The sequence below is a fragment of the Emiliania huxleyi genome (genome assembly GCF_000372725.1).
Source record: "Emiliania huxleyi CCMP1516 chromosome Unknown EMIHUscaffold_123, whole genome shotgun sequence".
In the NCBI taxonomy this organism is placed as follows: Eukaryota; Haptophyta; order Isochrysidales; family Noelaerhabdaceae; genus Emiliania; species Emiliania huxleyi.
The window spans coordinates 163,064-179,588 of NW_005201360.1; the positions used below are offsets into that span (position 1 = coordinate 163,064).

At 67.9% G+C, this 16,525-nt stretch overlaps 5 protein-coding genes across 5 annotated transcripts in view; 2 read left to right on the forward strand and 3 right to left on the reverse strand.

The window, feature by feature from the left end:
* The window catches only part of EMIHUDRAFT_454819 (hypothetical protein), a gene marked incomplete at both ends in the record, with an annotated part of 7,454 nt that extends 2,670 nt beyond the window's left edge, over positions 1-4,784 (reverse strand). The window contains 5 exons of the mRNA XM_005790005.1: positions 1,698-2,120; positions 3,082-3,143; positions 3,221-3,479; positions 3,609-3,779; positions 3,894-4,784. Coding sequence (XP_005790062.1) covers positions 1,698-2,120; positions 3,082-3,143; positions 3,221-3,479; positions 3,609-3,779; positions 3,894-4,784 — 1,806 coding nt within the window. The remainder of the gene's footprint in view (positions 1-1,697; positions 2,121-3,081; positions 3,144-3,220; positions 3,480-3,608; positions 3,780-3,893) is intronic.
* Positions 4,785-5,235: 451 nt separating this feature from the next.
* Positions 5,236-6,234, forward strand: EMIHUDRAFT_225196 (hypothetical protein; the record flags this gene model as incomplete). The annotated part of the gene is made up of 1 exon (XM_005790006.1): positions 5,236-6,234. One exon carries the CDS (start codon positions 5,236-5,238, stop codon positions 6,232-6,234), a length of 999 nt encoding a protein of 332 aa, XP_005790063.1.
* Positions 6,235-6,318: 84 nt separating this feature from the next.
* Positions 6,319-8,262, reverse strand: EMIHUDRAFT_440304 (hypothetical protein; the record flags this gene model as incomplete). The annotated part of the gene is made up of 9 exons (XM_005790007.1): positions 6,319-6,712; positions 6,782-6,838; positions 6,908-6,985; positions 7,054-7,142; positions 7,209-7,251; positions 7,361-7,431; positions 7,499-7,708; positions 7,794-8,113; positions 8,188-8,262. Coding segments are annotated over 9 exons (1,292 nt in total), but the record flags the coding sequence as incomplete, so codon positions are not given.
* Positions 8,263-13,328: 5,066 nt separating this feature from the next.
* On the forward strand, positions 13,329-14,032 carry EMIHUDRAFT_58086 (hypothetical protein; the record flags this gene model as incomplete). The annotated part of the gene is made up of 3 exons (XM_005790008.1): positions 13,329-13,531; positions 13,634-13,667; positions 13,880-14,032. Coding segments are annotated over 3 exons (390 nt in total), but the record flags the coding sequence as incomplete, so codon positions are not given.
* A 577-nt stretch (positions 14,033-14,609) lies between these two features.
* EMIHUDRAFT_225200 (hypothetical protein) lies at positions 14,610-16,466 on the reverse strand (the record flags this gene model as incomplete). The annotated part of the gene is made up of 4 exons (XM_005790009.1): positions 14,610-14,637; positions 15,577-15,644; positions 15,810-15,920; positions 16,062-16,466. 4 exons carry the CDS (start codon positions 16,464-16,466, stop codon positions 14,610-14,612), a joined length of 612 nt encoding a protein of 203 aa, XP_005790066.1.
* Positions 16,467-16,525: the final 59 nt, after the last annotated feature.

Sequence of the window (16,525 nt, forward strand, 5' to 3'; positions counted from 1 at the left end):
CCGGCTCGCTCTCACCGACCCTCTCACCGCCCCTCTCCCCGCCCCTCTCGCCGCCCCTCTCACCGCCGGCCGTCCGTGCGCCCGGCTGGCCCGCCTCCGGCGCCAGCTGCCGCGCCGCCTTTTGGGCGGCGGCGAGCGCGGCGAACCTGCCCGCCGCGTATGGGAGGGGGGGAGGGAGCTGAGAGAGGCGCACAGCACAGAGGGGCGTGGCGACTGTGCAGCCAGCGACTCGTGCTTGCAGCTAGCGACCGCGTGCTCACAGCCTCCTCTCTCGCCCCTTCAAAGCACTCATGTGGACACGCGTGGACATGTGGCCGCGCCTGCCCGCGACGAGCTCCGCCTCGCGCAGCACATCGCCGCGCCACCCGCCCCCGCCGGCCGCCTCGCCGGCCGGCGCGGCGTGGCCGGTGACGCCCCAGAGGACACTGCTCGCCGCCTAGAGGAGACGCTTCCGAGAAGGTTCCGAGAAGGCTCCTGGAGAGAGGGCCCGTCGACCCGAGAGAGGAAGGCTGCGTGCCGTGCGGCGGGGGGCGGTCTTCAGAGTGCTGTCTCTCGACCAAAGGGGCCGTGCGGCGGGGGGCGGTCTTTTGAGTGCTGTCTCTCGACCAAAGGGGCCGTGCGGCGGGGGACGGTCTTCCGAGAGCAGAGAGGCTGTCTGCAGAGAGGCTGTCTCTCGGCCACGAGGAGCCGAGCTCGAGGGCGGTCTCTCGGCTGCCATTCTCGGCCGTTATCTCGGCTGTTATCTCGGCTAGATCTCGGCTAGATCTCGCCTCGAGGACGGGGCCGAGCCAGCCGCCGCTGCCGGCAGGGGCGGCGGCCGCGGCGTCGGCGGCCGGGGCCGAGGCGGCGTCGGAGGCGCGGGCGAGCGCGGCGTCGGCGGGGGGCGTGTGAGGAGTCTGGACGCGTGTCTGGACGACTGCGTCGGTGGACCAGCGGCGCGAGTCTTGAGCAAGGCGGGCGGCGGGCGAGGCGAGCTGGGGGCGGGTCTGCTGCCATGTCTGCTGCGAGGAGGAGGCGGGCGGCTGAGGCGACGGCAGCGGCGGCGGCGGCGGCGCGGCGGCCGCGGCGGCCGTTTGCTGCCGCTCGAGATCTTGTGCGGCCGCCTGAGGATAGAAAGGTTCCGAGAAGGGCGTAGAGAGGGCGGAGAGAGGGCTCGCGTGTGCTTGTGGGGCGGCGAGTGGTTTGTGGGGCTTGCGAGTGGTGTGCGGGGCAGGTGATCTCGGGTGCCGAGACGCGGATCTGGCGGACGAGGCGGAGGACGGCGGGCGGCGTGTCGGGCGTGAGGAGGAGTCGCTCGTCGCCGTGCAGGAGGCACCTGGCGGGTGTGGGGGAGGAGGGTCGGCGTCGTGGCGGGTGGCGTGTGCGGCGTGTGCGGCGTGTGTGTGTGTGTGTGTGTGTGTGTGTGTGTGTGTGTGTGTGTGTGTGTGTGTGTGTGTGTGTGTGTGTGTGTGTGTGTGTGTGTGTGTGTGTGTGTGTGTGTGTGTGTGGTGTGTGTTAGTTACGGTGGTGTTAGTTACGGTGGTGTGGTGGTTGGCTAGGAAGTCGTCGGGTCGAGCGGAGGGCAAGCAGAGGGTGGGGACTGGAGGGGTGTGTGTGGCTGTGCAAGGGGGAGGGCGAGGGGCGACTTGCGCGTGGGAGAGTGTGTGTTCTGCTGCTGCGCGGGGGGCGCCGCTCGCGCACTCGACACGCGGAGACACTCGGAGCAGCACGCCCGTGCACTCTTGCCACTTTGCGGCGGCGAGGGCGCAGAGCTCGGAGCAGCGCTCGAGGCGGGACACGTCGAGGAAGGTCTTGAAGCGCGTCCCAGTGGGCGCCAGAAAGACCGTCGGCACGCCCGTCAATGGATCGGCAGCCGCGGGTGCTGGGCCATCGTCGTCATCCCACATCGGCGCCGGCGCCGCTGTCGGCGGGAGGCCCTCCGTGGGCGGCGTCGGCGCCGACGCCTCCTCGCCGCGCCGCACGACGAAAGAGTGCACGGCAAGCCGCGGCAACTCGACGAGAAGCTCCCTCAGCCGGCGGCCTGCCAGCGGCACCCCGTCCACCGAGAGAATAATGTCGCCGATGCGAAGCTGGCCGTCCTCGGCAGCGGAACCGCCGGCGGTGAGTTCGAGCACGACGTTCTGGGGCGAGACGATGAGCCCGAGCCCACCAGCGCCTCGACGGACCGAGACGGCGAGGTCCATATACACACACACACATTGCTCCGAGGGGGATTTCCTGAGGCGCCGCACTGCTCGAAAAAAAGGGGGAAAAACCCGCCGCCGCGGCTTGCCGTCGTCGGAGATCTCCAGGGCAAGAATGCCCATTCACACCCGACGCATCCAACCGCGCCTGTGAATAGCGTCTTGGAGCCCTTAAAAAAGAAAAGAATCGGCGGCGGGCTTTAAGCCCCATGCAACAATAAAATATAATATTCAATGCTGCTTCTTTTGAGGCGAGATACAAAATCTCATTTTGTGTTCCTTAGAGTGTTGAGATGTTGTTGTGGTTTGATTACCACATGCCCACATGCCCATGGCAATTGCAACGGGAATAGGGCGATGTGTGAGAGACACGCAACTCAACAAAACGTTCGGCGGCGGCTTCTCGCCCACCGCCGTTCTCAAGCTGCGCCGCCTCGCGCGCAAAGTCGCGCGCGGCAGCGTTGACCGCACGGCCTACTCGCCCAAGTACTCGCTCTCTTTTATGTCCCACCATGCAGAGCGCATCTCTCTCTCTGTTGTGCGAGGCGTGAACCGCGCCATTCGCTCTCACCTGGCAACCCTGTCTGCACGTCTCGCGCGCGCGTGAACAGGGCTCCAGGCCCCAAATTACGTGTGAGTGTTAGAGTTGTTTGGTATTGCTAAAAATCTCTCTCGCAACTCCAGCCGCAGTCGCCAGTCGGAGATCACACACATGACACAAATCACACAAATAAAGCCCTGGTCTGGACGATTTTTTTGCGCCATCCCGCGCGTATCCCGCCATATCTCGCCGCGGATACCGTGAAAAAAATCGTTCAGACCCGGGATAAATAAATAAAGACCCCGACCGCGTCGCCAGCCGCGTACGAAACCCATAAAAAGGTTTAACATATCCTACTTCGAGAAGAGCGCTCGCGCCGCTCGTGTTCCCTGCCGTGTCGTCGCAGGAGGAGTGACCGCCTGCGACCTGCCCCTCTTCGCAGGAGGAGTGGCGGCCTGCGCGGCCCGCCTCCTGAGCTGCGGCCGCTTCTTCCCACCGTGCGCGCTCTCCGCGGAGGCTCGCTTCGCGGGGGTGCGCCGCGCGTCGCCCGAGGGGGATGCCGCCGAGCCGCCCTCCTCCGCGGCGGCGCCTCGAGCCCCGTCGCCTCGCCCGACCCCGCCCACCTCCCACTCGTAGTCGGTGAAGTCGTCTCTCCACTGTCCGCCCGCCACGACCGGCCCGGAGCGGTGGAGGTGGGTGCCCTGCCCCTTCTCGTTGAGCCGGCGCCGCGCCGCCACAATCTCGCGCCGGTCCTCCTTGACGAGGAAGCAGACGCCGCGCCAGCTCACGGCGCCGCCGCCGCCGCCCGGGAGGAGGGGAGGCCCGCCGCGCACGCCCGGGTGCGCCGAGGCGCCGCCCCGCCGGGCGCCAGCTCGCTCGAACACGGCCCTCCCCAGCGGCTGCGCGAACGGGTTCCACCAGCCAGCCGCGCACTTGGGCCACGGCGCGGCGGCGAGCGCATCGTCGCGAGCGAAGGTGTCCGGCGGGAGGCGCACCGCCGACGGGGTGCCGATGTAGCCCCACGAGTCGTACGTGCGCAGGTAGTGGGTGTTGTACTGAGCGGTCACCTATCTCGCTTCGTCTCGCGTCATCTCGCGTCATCTCGGGTGGTGGCCGCCGCGCTGAGCGGCCGCCTCGTCGCCGTGCGCGTACTGCGAGTGCAGCGCGACGAAGAAGGGCGCGTTGCCAGAGTCGAGCACGTCGGGGAAGGCGGCGGCAAAGGCTCGCCAGTGCTGCAGCGCCTCTCCGTCCTGCTCCGGGGCGAGGGTGAGCGCGAGCTGGCGCACCTCGAACGTCGGCGGGGCGTGGGGGGTGGGCTCGTTGATTGCGCCGGCGGCGTAGGCGGCGCAGCCGTACACGGGGTGCGCGTTGACGATCATCACGGACGCGGCGTGGCGCCGGTACTCAAGCACGTGCGTCGCAAAGCTGCGGTCGGCGTGATGGTGGTCGGTGTGGCACTGCAGCACGGCAAAGATGTGCGGCGGGATGTGCAGCAGCACTGCGGCGTGCGCCTGGAGCAGGTAGACGACAGCCCGGTCTTTGCGCTCGATGGAGACGACGCCGCCGCCGCCCTCGGTGCGGTCGCAGAGCGGCACCTGCACCACCTGCGTCTCGGGCGGCAGCGCCGCCGTCTTGAGGTGGCACGACTCGCCGGCAGCCACGCTCTCGAGGAAGATTCCGTTGAGCACAAACCGACACCCGGAGCCGCACGGCAGCGCAGAGAAGGGGACGACGTCAAAGGCCCCGTGCAGGATGCAGTTCAACGCTCGCGCCGAGAGGCTGTCCTCCACCTCGGTGGCACGGCCGACGAAGGGGAGCAGCACGGGGCGATCGAGGCGCGACCAGTCCACCGCGCCACCCTCACGCACCACCAACCCAAAGCCGTCGGGATCGACGGCGGAGCGGGCGACAGACACCTCATCCCAGTCCCAGTCCCAGCACTCGGCGTCGTGTGCTGCTGGCGGCGTGTGCTGCTTCCCTCTATCTGCCTGCCTGCGCCGTGGGAAGACAAGGTCGAGCTTCCGGCTCGAGCCGTGTTGAAGCACGCTGACCACCGGCATCGTTCGCCGCCAGACAGCGGCGGCCCGATGGACACCCGAACAACACACAGTGCGAGATTTTTCTTTTTCCTTCGTCTCTCAAGCGGAAAAGGAAAGAAGGAGGCGGGGAAGATGATGGAATGGGTCTGGGGGAGTGAGCGGGTCTGGGGTGCCTGCCATCCCGTGTCGCGAGCGATCCGGCTCGGGTTCGAGTTCTGAGGCTGTCCATCGGTGGATCTGTCTTGTCCTCCCCGACATGACACAGGATAACATCCCTTGTAGAAAGAAAAGAAAGAAAACCGACAGCCCAGCGAGGGAGGGGAGGACGGCACGCCACAGAGAGTGCGTTGTGTTCGTGCGGCGGGGCTCTCTCTTCGGACCAGTTCGGACGAGGACTCGGTCTCGCTGCCCAGTTCCGAGCGGGAGCCGGTGTTCGGCCACTCCGTCCAAGACAATCTCGGGCAACAAGAGCATGTGGTTGGCAATCGGCTCGTCGTCGCTGACGCCACCCACGCCGCAGCTTGCTCGAGTCGCCGGGCTGCGAGTCCTCGCTCAGTCACCCGCGGTGCTCGTGGTCGACAAGCCGAGCGGTCTTAGATCCACGCCCGCCTTTGTGGGCGGCACCGCCGGAAGCACCCGGAAAAAGCGCTGGTGTGCCGCCGCCTCGACGCTGCTCGAGCTCCCGCCGCGCCTGCGCTCGCACGCTGCGATTCTGCCGCGGACGCGCGACAAGTTTGTGCGCTTTGCAGTCAGCCGCGCTGGGCTTGGCGAGAGCGAGGCGGCGGTGGCGTGGCAGGCGCTGGTCCGCGCAAACGAGGAACAGGACGCGCGGGACGGCGTGACGGAGGTCGACTCGGTCCTACGCCGCGTCCGCGCAGCGAGCGGCGGGTTTGCTCAAGCGCGGCTGGTCCATCGGCTGGACGCGTCCACCTCTGGCGTCCTCGCGCTGGCACTCGACGCGCCCTCCGCCGCGGCGCTGTCGCAGCAGTGGCGAGACCGATCCGTGAGCAAGCGGTACGAAGCGGTCGTCGCCGGCGCCCTGCCCGACGGCTCTGGCGAGGTCTGCCTCGCCCTCTCCCGCTGCGCCGTCGCAGACCGGTTGGGCCTCACACGTATGGTGCCTGCTCGCGATGGCTTGCCCTGTCGCACCACGTACACCGTGACACGCCGGCACGCGAACGGAGCTGGCGCTTGGGCCGGTGGCAGTGGCAGTGGCAGAGATGACGACGACCGTGGTTCCGCCGGTTTCACCACCACCGTCGAGCTAACGCCGCACACGGGTCGCCTCCACCAGCTGCGGGCTCACATGGCGGCCATCGGCCACCCGATCCTTGGCGACGACATATACTCCGGCCCGGCTGCGACGCGCCTCTGCCTACACGCAAAGAGCCTCGCCTTTGTCGAGCCGGCATCAGGGCAAACATGGCGCGTGGACAGCCACTGTGACGACTGGGGCGCCGCGATAACATAAGGCCTAAAGCGCCGAACATTGATCAGCCATTTGATGAAAAGCGGAGCGCAGCACGCCCATGCCCCCCTCTCTTCCACACTCACACGATTTACGCCAATGTAACACAATACGTACACGCTAGAGGAGATTTTACTCATGACGCTCGACCGCTCCTCGCGCCAACGCGAAGACGCAGATCGCAGCATAGAGGCCGACCGCCGCGACTCGCAGCGCGCCTGCCCACCCTGGCGCACAGAGCTGCCGGGAGCCAGCCTCCCGCAGGCGGAGCAGTCGGCTCGCACCGGCGCCGCCGCCCCCGCGGCACCGGGTCGGCGAGGGGTCGGCGAGCAGCGGCAAGCTCTCCTCGTCGCACTCGCCGCACATGAGTGGCGCCGCCCCCGCCCCCTCCTCCCGACCGGCATGGCCCGAGTCGCGCGCCGTCCACGGCAGAGCCCACAGCTCCGCGCCGGAGAGGCGGTCGTCGGGCGAGACGCAGAGCGTGCCTGTCCACAGAGTGAGACGCGTCAACACGCGCCGGGCACCGAGGAGGGTCGTCGTCGGGTGCAACGTGCCGTGGACAATCTCGACAACCTCCCGCGCCACTCCGTGGGGGAGCGGCGCGTACCTGAAGGGAATGAGTCACTCCGTGCTCGCACCTCCCCGCGCTCTTCCGTGTCGGGCGGCGGCGCGGCACCGTCCGGCGGCGGCCGCAGCGATGAGCTGGTCGAGCGAGGCGGAGGGGAAGGGGAGCGCACCGCAGGCCATCTCGTACCTGCGCACGCGCCGGCGGGTGAAGAGGCGCCGGTCACGGGAGGGAGGGCACGCCGCACGCCCTCGCACAGGAGAACGCCGAGCGACCAGACGTCGCTCGCGGGGCCGAGGGCGCGCCGCCCGTCGACCGAATCGCGGCAGTAGCCGGTCAGCCGCTCCTACAGGACGGCCTCGAGACCTCGGGGCTCCACGGGAGAGGGGCGGCGGCAGCCGGCCAGCCGCTCCGGAGGTGCGTACGCCGGTGTGCCGACGCAGCACTCCTCTGGCCTGCGGCGGGAGGGCGGCGGGAGGGCGGCGGGAGGGCGGCGGGAGGGCGGCGGGAGGGCGGCGGGTGAGGCGTCGGGCACAGCCCTCCTCCGGCGGAGTCCGCTCTCGCCTCGCTCCGACGCTGCGCGCGAGGCCCCAGTCGGTGAGGACCGCCCGGTCGAGCCGCGCGGAGAGGCGCACCTGTTCACACCTGCAGCTGTGAAGAGACGCCCTCTCCGCGGCCGCGCGCCGCGCAGAGAGGGTGCGCGTTTGCGGGCTTGAGGTCGCAGTGCACGAAGCCGCGACCGTGCGCGTGTCGCAAGCCGGCGAGGAGGTCGCGAAAGACGAGCCGGGTGGTGTGGAGCGGCAGCCTGCCCCCGGGCGCGCGCTGCAGCAGCTGGGTGAGCTCGGGCCCGCCAACCTCCTCCATCACGATGTAGTGCGCGTCGACCACCTCAATCACGTCCACCACCCGCACCTGAACGGGCACGGCCATGTCAATCACGTGTGTCCGCGGCGCGCGCCATCGCCCTCCCCCTCCACCCCCTCCCACCCACGCGCACCACGTTCCCGTGCCGCAGCTGCGTGAGCACGTGCACCTCCCACGCGATCTCCGCCTCGCTCGGCGCACAGCCGCCACCCGCGCCGCCGCCGCCGCCGCCGCCGCTGCGGCCGCCGCCGCCGCCGCGCTTGATCACCTTGACCGCCAGCCCCATTCGCCCCTCGTGCTCCGCCAGCCCCATCCGCCCGGGCGAGCCCACTTGCTCGCCGCCGGCCGCCGCCCTCTCTCCGCCGGCGGAGCTGCTGCCCGCGCTGTCCCCCGGCTCGGCCCCCGGCTCGGCGCGCACGACGATGGACGTGCCGCCCTCGCCGATGGTGTCTCCTACAGGGAGGCGCGAGGACGAGGCTCCGAGAAGGCTCGGACACGCTCCACTGCCCGGCCGGCTGCGGGGTCGCCCAGATCGAGCACGCTCCTCGCCTCGCCCCTCGCCTCGCCGCTCCACTCGCTGGTCCGGACGGCGGCGAGCATCGCCGCGGCGCGCAGCCTCCACTCCTTTCGCACCGCCAACGAGCCGAGCGGCGCCGCGAGCGAAGCGACCGTCTGGTCGGAAAACCACTCGAGCTCGCCCGCTGTCTCGTACCGCAGCCGCCCCTGCGAGGCGGGGGAGTGGAGGGTGGAGGCGGCGACGTGCAAGGAGAGGAGCACCGTGAGGAGGCGCGAGAGAGCAGCCACGCCTGCGAGGCCAGCTCCTGCATCGCGTCGGCCAGCGTGCAGTACGGCGCGCGCGCGAGGAGACTCTTGAGCACGTCGAAGAGCGCCAGCCGGATCAGGTACGCGCCTGCCTCGAGCGCGTCGAAGGCGCCGAGCTTGCCTGGCGTGTGCGACGTGGATGCGTGAGATGGTGAGATGGTCCTGGACGCGTCCAGCGCCGAAGGCGCCGAGAGCGCACCTCCGATCCGAGCGACGCGGCCGTCGGAGCCCTTGAGCGCCTTGACGAGCGAGTGGCAATGTACGCCGTTCTTGCAGTGGATCGAGCAGTGCTCCTCGCTCGCCCAGCGGCACAGGTCCGGGTCGTCATCGATGAGGACCGTCGCGACCGTCCCCTCAGTCGCGGGCACGTTTGCGAGCCGCCACAGCAGGCGGCTGTCGTAGAGGTGGTCCGACATGACGACGAGGAGGGGCTCGTGTGGCGCAAACATGGACCGCGCGGTCAGCATGTTTGACGCATGGCCTCGCTTCCACGAACTTTCCTTGAGCACAACAAACTCGACCCGCATGGAGCCGAAGCAGCGACGGCCGAGCTCCGCACGGAGCTTGTGTGCCGCGTTGCCGAGAGTGACGACGACCCTCTCGATGCCCGCCACCTGCAGCCCCAGCAGCAGGTGGACTATCACCGACGTGCCGTCCACTCGGATGAGCTGCTTCGGATTTGCGTACGAGTCCAGCGTCGACAGGCGTGCCGCGGCCGGCACGAGCGCCTGTCGGACCCGCGGCGCGCGGCGAGCGGACATCGGCGGAGAGCTGGCTGGCGCCGGCTGCTGCAGCGGCGTCGGCTGCAGCGGCGTCGGCTGCAGCGGCGTCGGCTGATCGGCCGGCGGCAGCTGCGGCGGCGGCGGCAGCTGCGGCGGCGGCGGCTGCAGCGGCGGCGGCGGCTGCAGCGTTGAACGCAGCGGCCTTTCAGTCGGTGATGGTTCCACTTCCTTCGAAGAAGCGTGTTTCTTTCGGACCCCCCCCCCCCCGGGAGGGCGCGGGTTGTGGCGCGGCCGAGAGGAAGCGGAAGGGAGGGTGGGGCTGAGGGGGGCGGTGGAGGATCCGCAGCGATCGACGGCTGCGACCCGCCCTCACGCGTGCGGCGCAGGCAGCCTCACCATTTGCTGCTGCGAAGACGCGAGCCAGCAAAAGAGAAACCGGTGTGAGCCACCTCGGGAGGTGTGCACGGTGGTGGGCTAGCGCTCGCTGTCCGCCGCTAACATACCACGTACGACTGTGGACTGTGAGGTGGAGATTTGGGCTCGGAAGCGAGGGCAGATGCGATTGGCACCCGACTGCGAGAGTCTCGACTAGAGCCTCGTCAGTGCGTGGGCCGGCTTCAGAGTGTGGGTGAAGGCGACGAGCGACGTGCCGAGCAGCCAAACCTAGAGCCAAACAAAAGTACTTATTGCTCTGGTACACTGGCTGCGGCCCAGCTCGGCGAGGGCCCGAGGCCCCGCAATGTCCAATGAGGCAAAGACGACGAGGCCAAGTCTCTATCCATTTGACACCCACCTCTCTCACGGGCACGACACGGGCGGGTGTGGACTGACTGGGCGCACACTAGCACAGGCATCAGTACACACATGCAATAAGAAAAAATGTTGAAGAATGAAGAAAACTTCCCCTTTTTGAATTCACGCAATATATTAATTGAGAAGAAAATACCTCCCATGGCGCTTCACACATCATTTTCAGTGAACGTACTTTTAGCTTACTGGGAGAAAAGGGAGAAGGGGGTTGTGTTCTCTAGGCCCCTTTATTTAAGGGCCCTACGCGCGGCGTGAGAGCTCGGAAGCGAGCTTTGCACGGCGATCGAGGAGGGGAGGATGGCTCTCTCTCTCTCAGTGTATGTGGCTCTTACGTACATTCCCAAAGGTGGACATTTTTAAGATCGCGTACTCGTACGTTCATTCACTTCCATTCGTTACGCGCGGCGCGATCCACATGGACGCCTTTTGGTCGGGCATCGCCAGCTCCACGCGCGTGCGCGGCGGCGAAGGCGCGGCGGGAGATGGGCGACGCCCGGCCTCCGCGCCTCTGGACGCCCAGTCGGAGCCCGATTCTAGCGACTCGGACGAGGACGGCTTCGATCCCGACTTTGCCGCGTCGACGGGCGTGCGGAGGTACCTCGAGGCGTGTCAGCGCGAGGGCGTTGTGCCGGTGCAGCAGCTCGTCGCGACGCTCGACCAGGAGAGCGTCTTCCTGGCCCACCGCGGCATCGGCCCGAGGGGCGGCCGACCCCTGTTCGAGTGCCTGCTCCAGAACCGCCACATCACCGCGCTCGACATCAGCGACAACGCGCTCGGTGGGAGGACGGGCAGCGGTACGTGCATCGCCAGCCTGTGCGAGGCCCTCCGCGCCTCGAAACAGCTCGCCAGTCTCGACCTCGGCCACAACCGGCTCGGCGCCAAGGGCTGTGAAGCGGTAGCCGCCGCCGTCGCGGGCGCTGTATCGCTGACCGACCTCTCCATCCGCGGCAACGCGGTTGGCGATCGAGGCGCGCAGGCGCTCGTTCAGGCAATCCGCCCGCCCGCAAAGCTCGAGAGCCTCGACCTCAGCGACAACGGCCTCGGCGACGCAGCCGCGCCGGCGCTGGCAGACTTGTTGCTCGCAACGACGCCGCTGCGGATGCTCGACGTGTCGTGGAATGCGTTCGGCCCAGGTGGGGCCGTGGTGGTGGCCGAGGCGCTGCAGACATCTTCCCTCTCTCGCTTCAGCCTCGCATGGAACGGGATTGGCGATCGCGGCGCCGTGGCGCTCGGCCAAGCTCTGTCTGTCAACGCTTCTCTCGAGTTCCTAGACGCGTCGTCCAATCGCGTCGGCACGAGCGGCGCGGTGGCGATCGCCGAGTCGCTGGGCAGTAACACGTCGCTCCGCTCCCTTCAGCTCAACGGCAACCCGCTCGGCGAGGAGGGTGCGCTCGCGTTGGTCGAGGCCATCGGCCGCACTACCTCTGTGCGCGACCTCGGGCTCAAGGACTCGCTCACCGTCGCGCTCACGAGCAAGCGGCACTGCAAGGCGAGCAAGTCGGGGACGGGCATCTTCGACCCGCTCAACCCGACCGGCTCGTACGGGCTCGATCTCGCCGCGCCGCCCGACCGCGAGGTACTGGAGCGACTGCTCGAGGCGGACCGCATGGACGAGGCCTCCGGCATCGACAACTTTCGGAATGTCGTGTACGAGGGCCGGGCCGTCGGCTTCCCCGACGGGGAGGACATCCAAGACTGGCCGATTCCCGAGCGCGGCGTGCTCACCTTTGACTACGTCTCGGGCAAGAAGCTCCCGGGTGGCGCGCATCCGATACGCGAGGAGGCCCTCACCTCCTTTTTGCGCTCCTTCAGCAGCCCGGCGCTCTCCGAGCCAACCAAGCTGACCATGCTGCGCACAGCGGCGACCACACACTACTACCGCGCGGCGCAAGCGCGGCGCATCATCTCCCATCTCTCCTTCCCGCGGCGCGCGGACGCCGCCGTGATGCTCTTCCGGCGCATCGTCGACCTGGGATGCTTTGTGGACGAGGTGTACAGGCCGCTGACAACGGTGGAGAAGAGGGCGCTGAGGGAGCGCTTGGGGGAGGCGCTTGCACCGCTGCTGCCGCCCGAGGAGGAGCAGGCCGAGCTGCTGGCATCGGAGGCGGCCGAGGTGGCCGCATGCGACGAGGCGCCCAAGCGGCGGGCCGAACCGCCATGCGCAGTCGAGGCGCCATCCACCCTCGAAGAGGCACGGCAGGAGCACGCGGATCCTCACCCGAGCGGAACGGATGCAGCAGACGAGGAGCACGCCGATGTCGGGCAGGGGGCGGCTGAGTCGCCAAAGACCGAGGAGGAGCCGCCGCCGGCAGCGCCAGCGTCAAGGGCAGCCGAGACGCCCGAGATGCCGTCGGGCGATGGGGAGCAGGAGGAGGCCGATCTGACGTCGCCAGAGGCGCTGGAGGGGGGAGAGGTGGGAGCGGCCATTGCGCCGGCGGCGGGGCCAGCGGGGGCAGCGTCAAGCATGCCGTCGAGGCAAGGCGACGACGAGCAGACGAGGCTAAGCGACGATGATGAAGTTGAGGACATCTCACCGCCGCAGCCGCTGCTGGGCGACACTGCCGCCGTGCCGCGACCGAGCTCAACGTCATCCAAAGGGGTGGGTCCCTTTTCCGAGCGAGATGGGTAACATTTGAGCAGAGAGAAGGTGAGGAATTGCAGTGTATTGGGGCTTGCAGATTTTCTCTTACTCGGGACTGACTGTTTGCTGAGACAAGGCTTCGACAAGAGTGTGGGGGGGCTCGCATATATTCCATATGTAACCATTATACAGGTAGGTGTGTTGATCTGTGTTGTGATGCTCAGCCTCGCCGCGCTGGGCCGCAGCACTTTTGGCTGCTGGTGTCGGCGGTCGGCACGTCGGTCGTCGCCTTCACCCCGCACTCTGATCTCTGAAGCCGGCGGCCGCCGCCTCCCCCACGGGCACGGCGCACGGGCACGGCCACGCACGGAAAAGACTCTCGCAGTCGGGTGCCAATCGCATCTGCCCTCGCTTCCGAGCCCAAATCTCCACCTCACAGTCCACAGTCGTACGTGGTATGTTAGCGGCGGACAGCGAGCGCTAGCCCACCACCGTGCACACCTCCCGAGGTGGCTCACACCGGTTTCTCTTTTGCTGGCTCGCGTCTTCGCAGCAGCAAATGGTGAGGCTGCCTGCGCCGCACGCGTGAGGGCGGGTCGCAGCCGTCGATCGCTGCGGATCCTCCACCGCCCCCCTCAGCCCCACCCTCCCTTCCGCTTCCTCCGCGCGCCGCGCCACAACCCGCGCCCCGCCAGCGAGGGCCGTCCCTGACGGCGGGACCCACCTGGGCGCGCAGGTCGTCAAGACCGACGTCTGCGCGTACAGCGGCCTGCGGATCTACCCGGGCCACGGCATCTTCTACGTGCGTGCGGATCAAAAGAGCTTCAAGTTCATCAACCGCAAGAGCAAGTCGCAGTTTCTGCAGCGCCTGAACCCGCGCAAGATCGCGTGGACGCAGCTGTACCGCCGGATGCACAAGAAGGGCACGATGGAGGAGTCGACGCGCAAGAAGGCGCGCGCGCGCCCCGCTCGCTTCTCGCCGCGCTAGGCGAGGGCGGACGCGGCCTCGGCGAGCCGGGCGGCGGCGCTGCTGCAGAGGAGGGTGGGAAGGAGGGGTGGCGCGAACGCGCGGGTGGCAGCGCTCAGACGGCGGCTCGGGTCGTCCCAGGCCGGGCTGGAGGCCGCACCTGCTGGAGCGCCGTGGCGGCTGCGCGCTTCGCGCCGCGCCCTCTGCGCGCGCGCGGGGTCCCCTTTGCGGTAGCGGACCCGCGGGAGGGTCCGTCCGCAGCCCTGGGCTGACCCGCGCTCTGGCACCTGTGTCCGCAGACGCGCAAGGTGAGCAAGACGACGAACAAGGCGGTGGTCGGCATGACTCTGGACGTCATCAAGGCGAAGCGGAGCCAAAAGCCGGAGGTGCGCGCGGCCGCGCGTGAGGCTGCGCTGCGCGAGATCAAGGAGCGCAACAAGGCCAAGCAGGCCGCGAAGAAGGCGGAGCAAAAGTGCGGCCCCGCTAGATGCACACGCACGGGCGGTCGTCGCCGCCAGCGGGGATGGGGGAATGGGCGTGAGGCGAGGCGGGGGGTTGGGGGGGGGGGTTGGCGGCGGGGGTTCGCGAGCGCGGGCAGGGCGCATACAGGGACACGCGAGAGGCGCAGCTGTGAGGCAGCCCATGCCCTGTTGGCGGCCCTCTGAGCCGGTGCGCCGCCGCGTCCGCCGCAGGACCAAGGCCCCGCCGCAGAAGCAGCAGATGCCCAAGAGCAAGGCCTCCAAGGCGTCCGGCAAGCCCAAGGGCGTGCGCCGATAGACGTATGCAGTTGAGAGGGGGCTGTCTGGGCAAGTGTCAGCGTGGTGCGCTCCGTGTGCGAAAGGGGGGGGGCGAGCGACTGGCCGCGACGGAACGAGGGGCGAGGGCGCGGGGTCGGTGTCGCAGCGCGCGCATCCGGCGAACGCTCTCGCGCCCGCCACGGCGCTGGCTTGCATGAAAGCTGGCGCCCCGGGCGAGCCTCTCACGTGTCCTGGGTCAGTGGTTGTGCGCCGTCCCTTGCGGCACACGGAGTGCTGTTTGTCCTTGTTCTTATATCGCTACGTATAAAGCACTAAGCCTGTGGTGGTGTGGAAACGTCAAACGAAAAATGGCGTAGTGTGTGTAGCACCGCTGCCAGAATATGACTCTATGACTGCCGCGGGGCGTCACACTGACAGCGAGAAGGAACTCACCAGTCCGATAAGGATCAACTGGAAAGTTGAACCCTGGGCTTAGACAGAACGGGCGTGGCAGGCTCCAGGGGAGACCACGCTCTACCCGGGGCGCTAAGGAGGGAAATCGAAACTGTCGGGCGTCCAGCAACAAACAACTCGCGAGGACACACCGCCAATCCCGCCCCCCTCCCCGAGGACCGAACCTAGGCACGTAGCGCACGGGTCATCTCGGAGAGAGAAAGGGGAGGGAAGAGGGGGGGGATAAGGGAGCCGAGATACGCGGGAGTACCCTGGGAGTGAGAGCTCTCATTCATGGTCGTAGAGACCAGGGGCGAAGCCACCATGGGGAACGGACACCAAGGCACTAACTTCATCACTCATTCACCCCGCGCGATCAAGCAAACCCTGGTCGATGGGTCTTAGGATCGGCGGCCAGCTTCCCACCTAGGGCAGGAAATTCCGGCGACGCAAGTGTGGCCTACGGTAGCCACAGCTAGTACGCGATACAGGGGCTGGGGGGAGTGGGGCGCCCGCGCCAAGGGGGAGAGAATGGAGGGGGGAGAATATGCGTGCTCGTTTTTCTTCTAAAGCAATTTTTTTTTAAGCCTGTGGTGGTGCGAGTGCCGAGAGTCAAATCCGAAATCGAATCGCCAATTCGCAATTGGAATCGTGGGGGGGAGCGTCAGGAGAAGGGCGGTCCCTGCCGGAGACCCGCGCTTGCGGCTTGGTGACGGATGTGCGATTTCCTGGTTAACATGTCCTCTTTTCAAGGGTGCTGGGTGGAGGCGGAGAGGGTGAGGTCTTGGAGGGCCTGTTGCTCAGCAGCAGCTGCAGCCGCGGACATGCCCGCAACTGCGGCAGCCGCCTCCACCTCCATCTCCGACACCTCCCTCCCCGCCTGCCGGACTGCCTCGGCACCAGCGGCAGTGGAAAGCGCGGGTGGCGGCGGCGGCGGTGGCGGCGGCGCGGTGAGATCGCTGGTGTCCCTGCCCGCCTCCCTGCGGGCGTAGAAGAGCGCCGCCTGCTCGGCGGTGGCGAAGCGGCCGAGGGAGTTCTGCCGGCCGCCAAACCTCACCGTCAGCTCGTACTTCTTGCTGCCTTGCTTGAAGGTCACTCCCCTGTAGCCGCTGTTGCTGTTGCTGCTGGTGACCAGTGTCAGCCCCTCCCTCTCTGCTTGCCGGACCGCCTCAGCGCCGGCAGCAGAGGAAGGCTCAGGTGGCGGCGGCGGTGGCGGCGGCGCAGTGAGATCGCTGGTGTCCCTGCCCGCCTCCCTGCGGGCGTAGAAGAGCGCCGCCTGCTCGGCGGTGGCGAAGTAGCCGAGGTGCACATCTTTGCGCCCAACCTTCACCGTCAGCTTGTACTTCTTGCTGCCTCGCTCCTTCGGCTTGAAGGTCACTCCCCTGTAGCCGCTGTTGCTGCTGCTGCTGGCAACCAGCTTCAGGCCCTCCCTCGCCGCCTGCAGTATCGCCGCGGCGCCAGCGGCAGTGGTAGTAGCGCGGGGCTGTAGCAGCTTTGCGGCGTCGGCGCGGCCGTACTCCGAGCGAGCGTAGGCGGTGGCCGCCTCTTCGGCGGTGGCGAAGGAGCCGAGGTGGACACACTTGCCGCCATCCTGCACCTGCGCCTTGAACTTCTTACTGCCGCGGTCGTAGGCCACGTTCTTGTAGCCAGTCGTGTTCCTCTTGTTAATGGCTGGGATCAACAAGAGGCGCTCGGAAGCCGGCACCGGCGCCATGGCCACAAGAAAAAAATTGTCGTGTGTCATTTCTTTTTTAGTGCGAGTCCGACGACGGC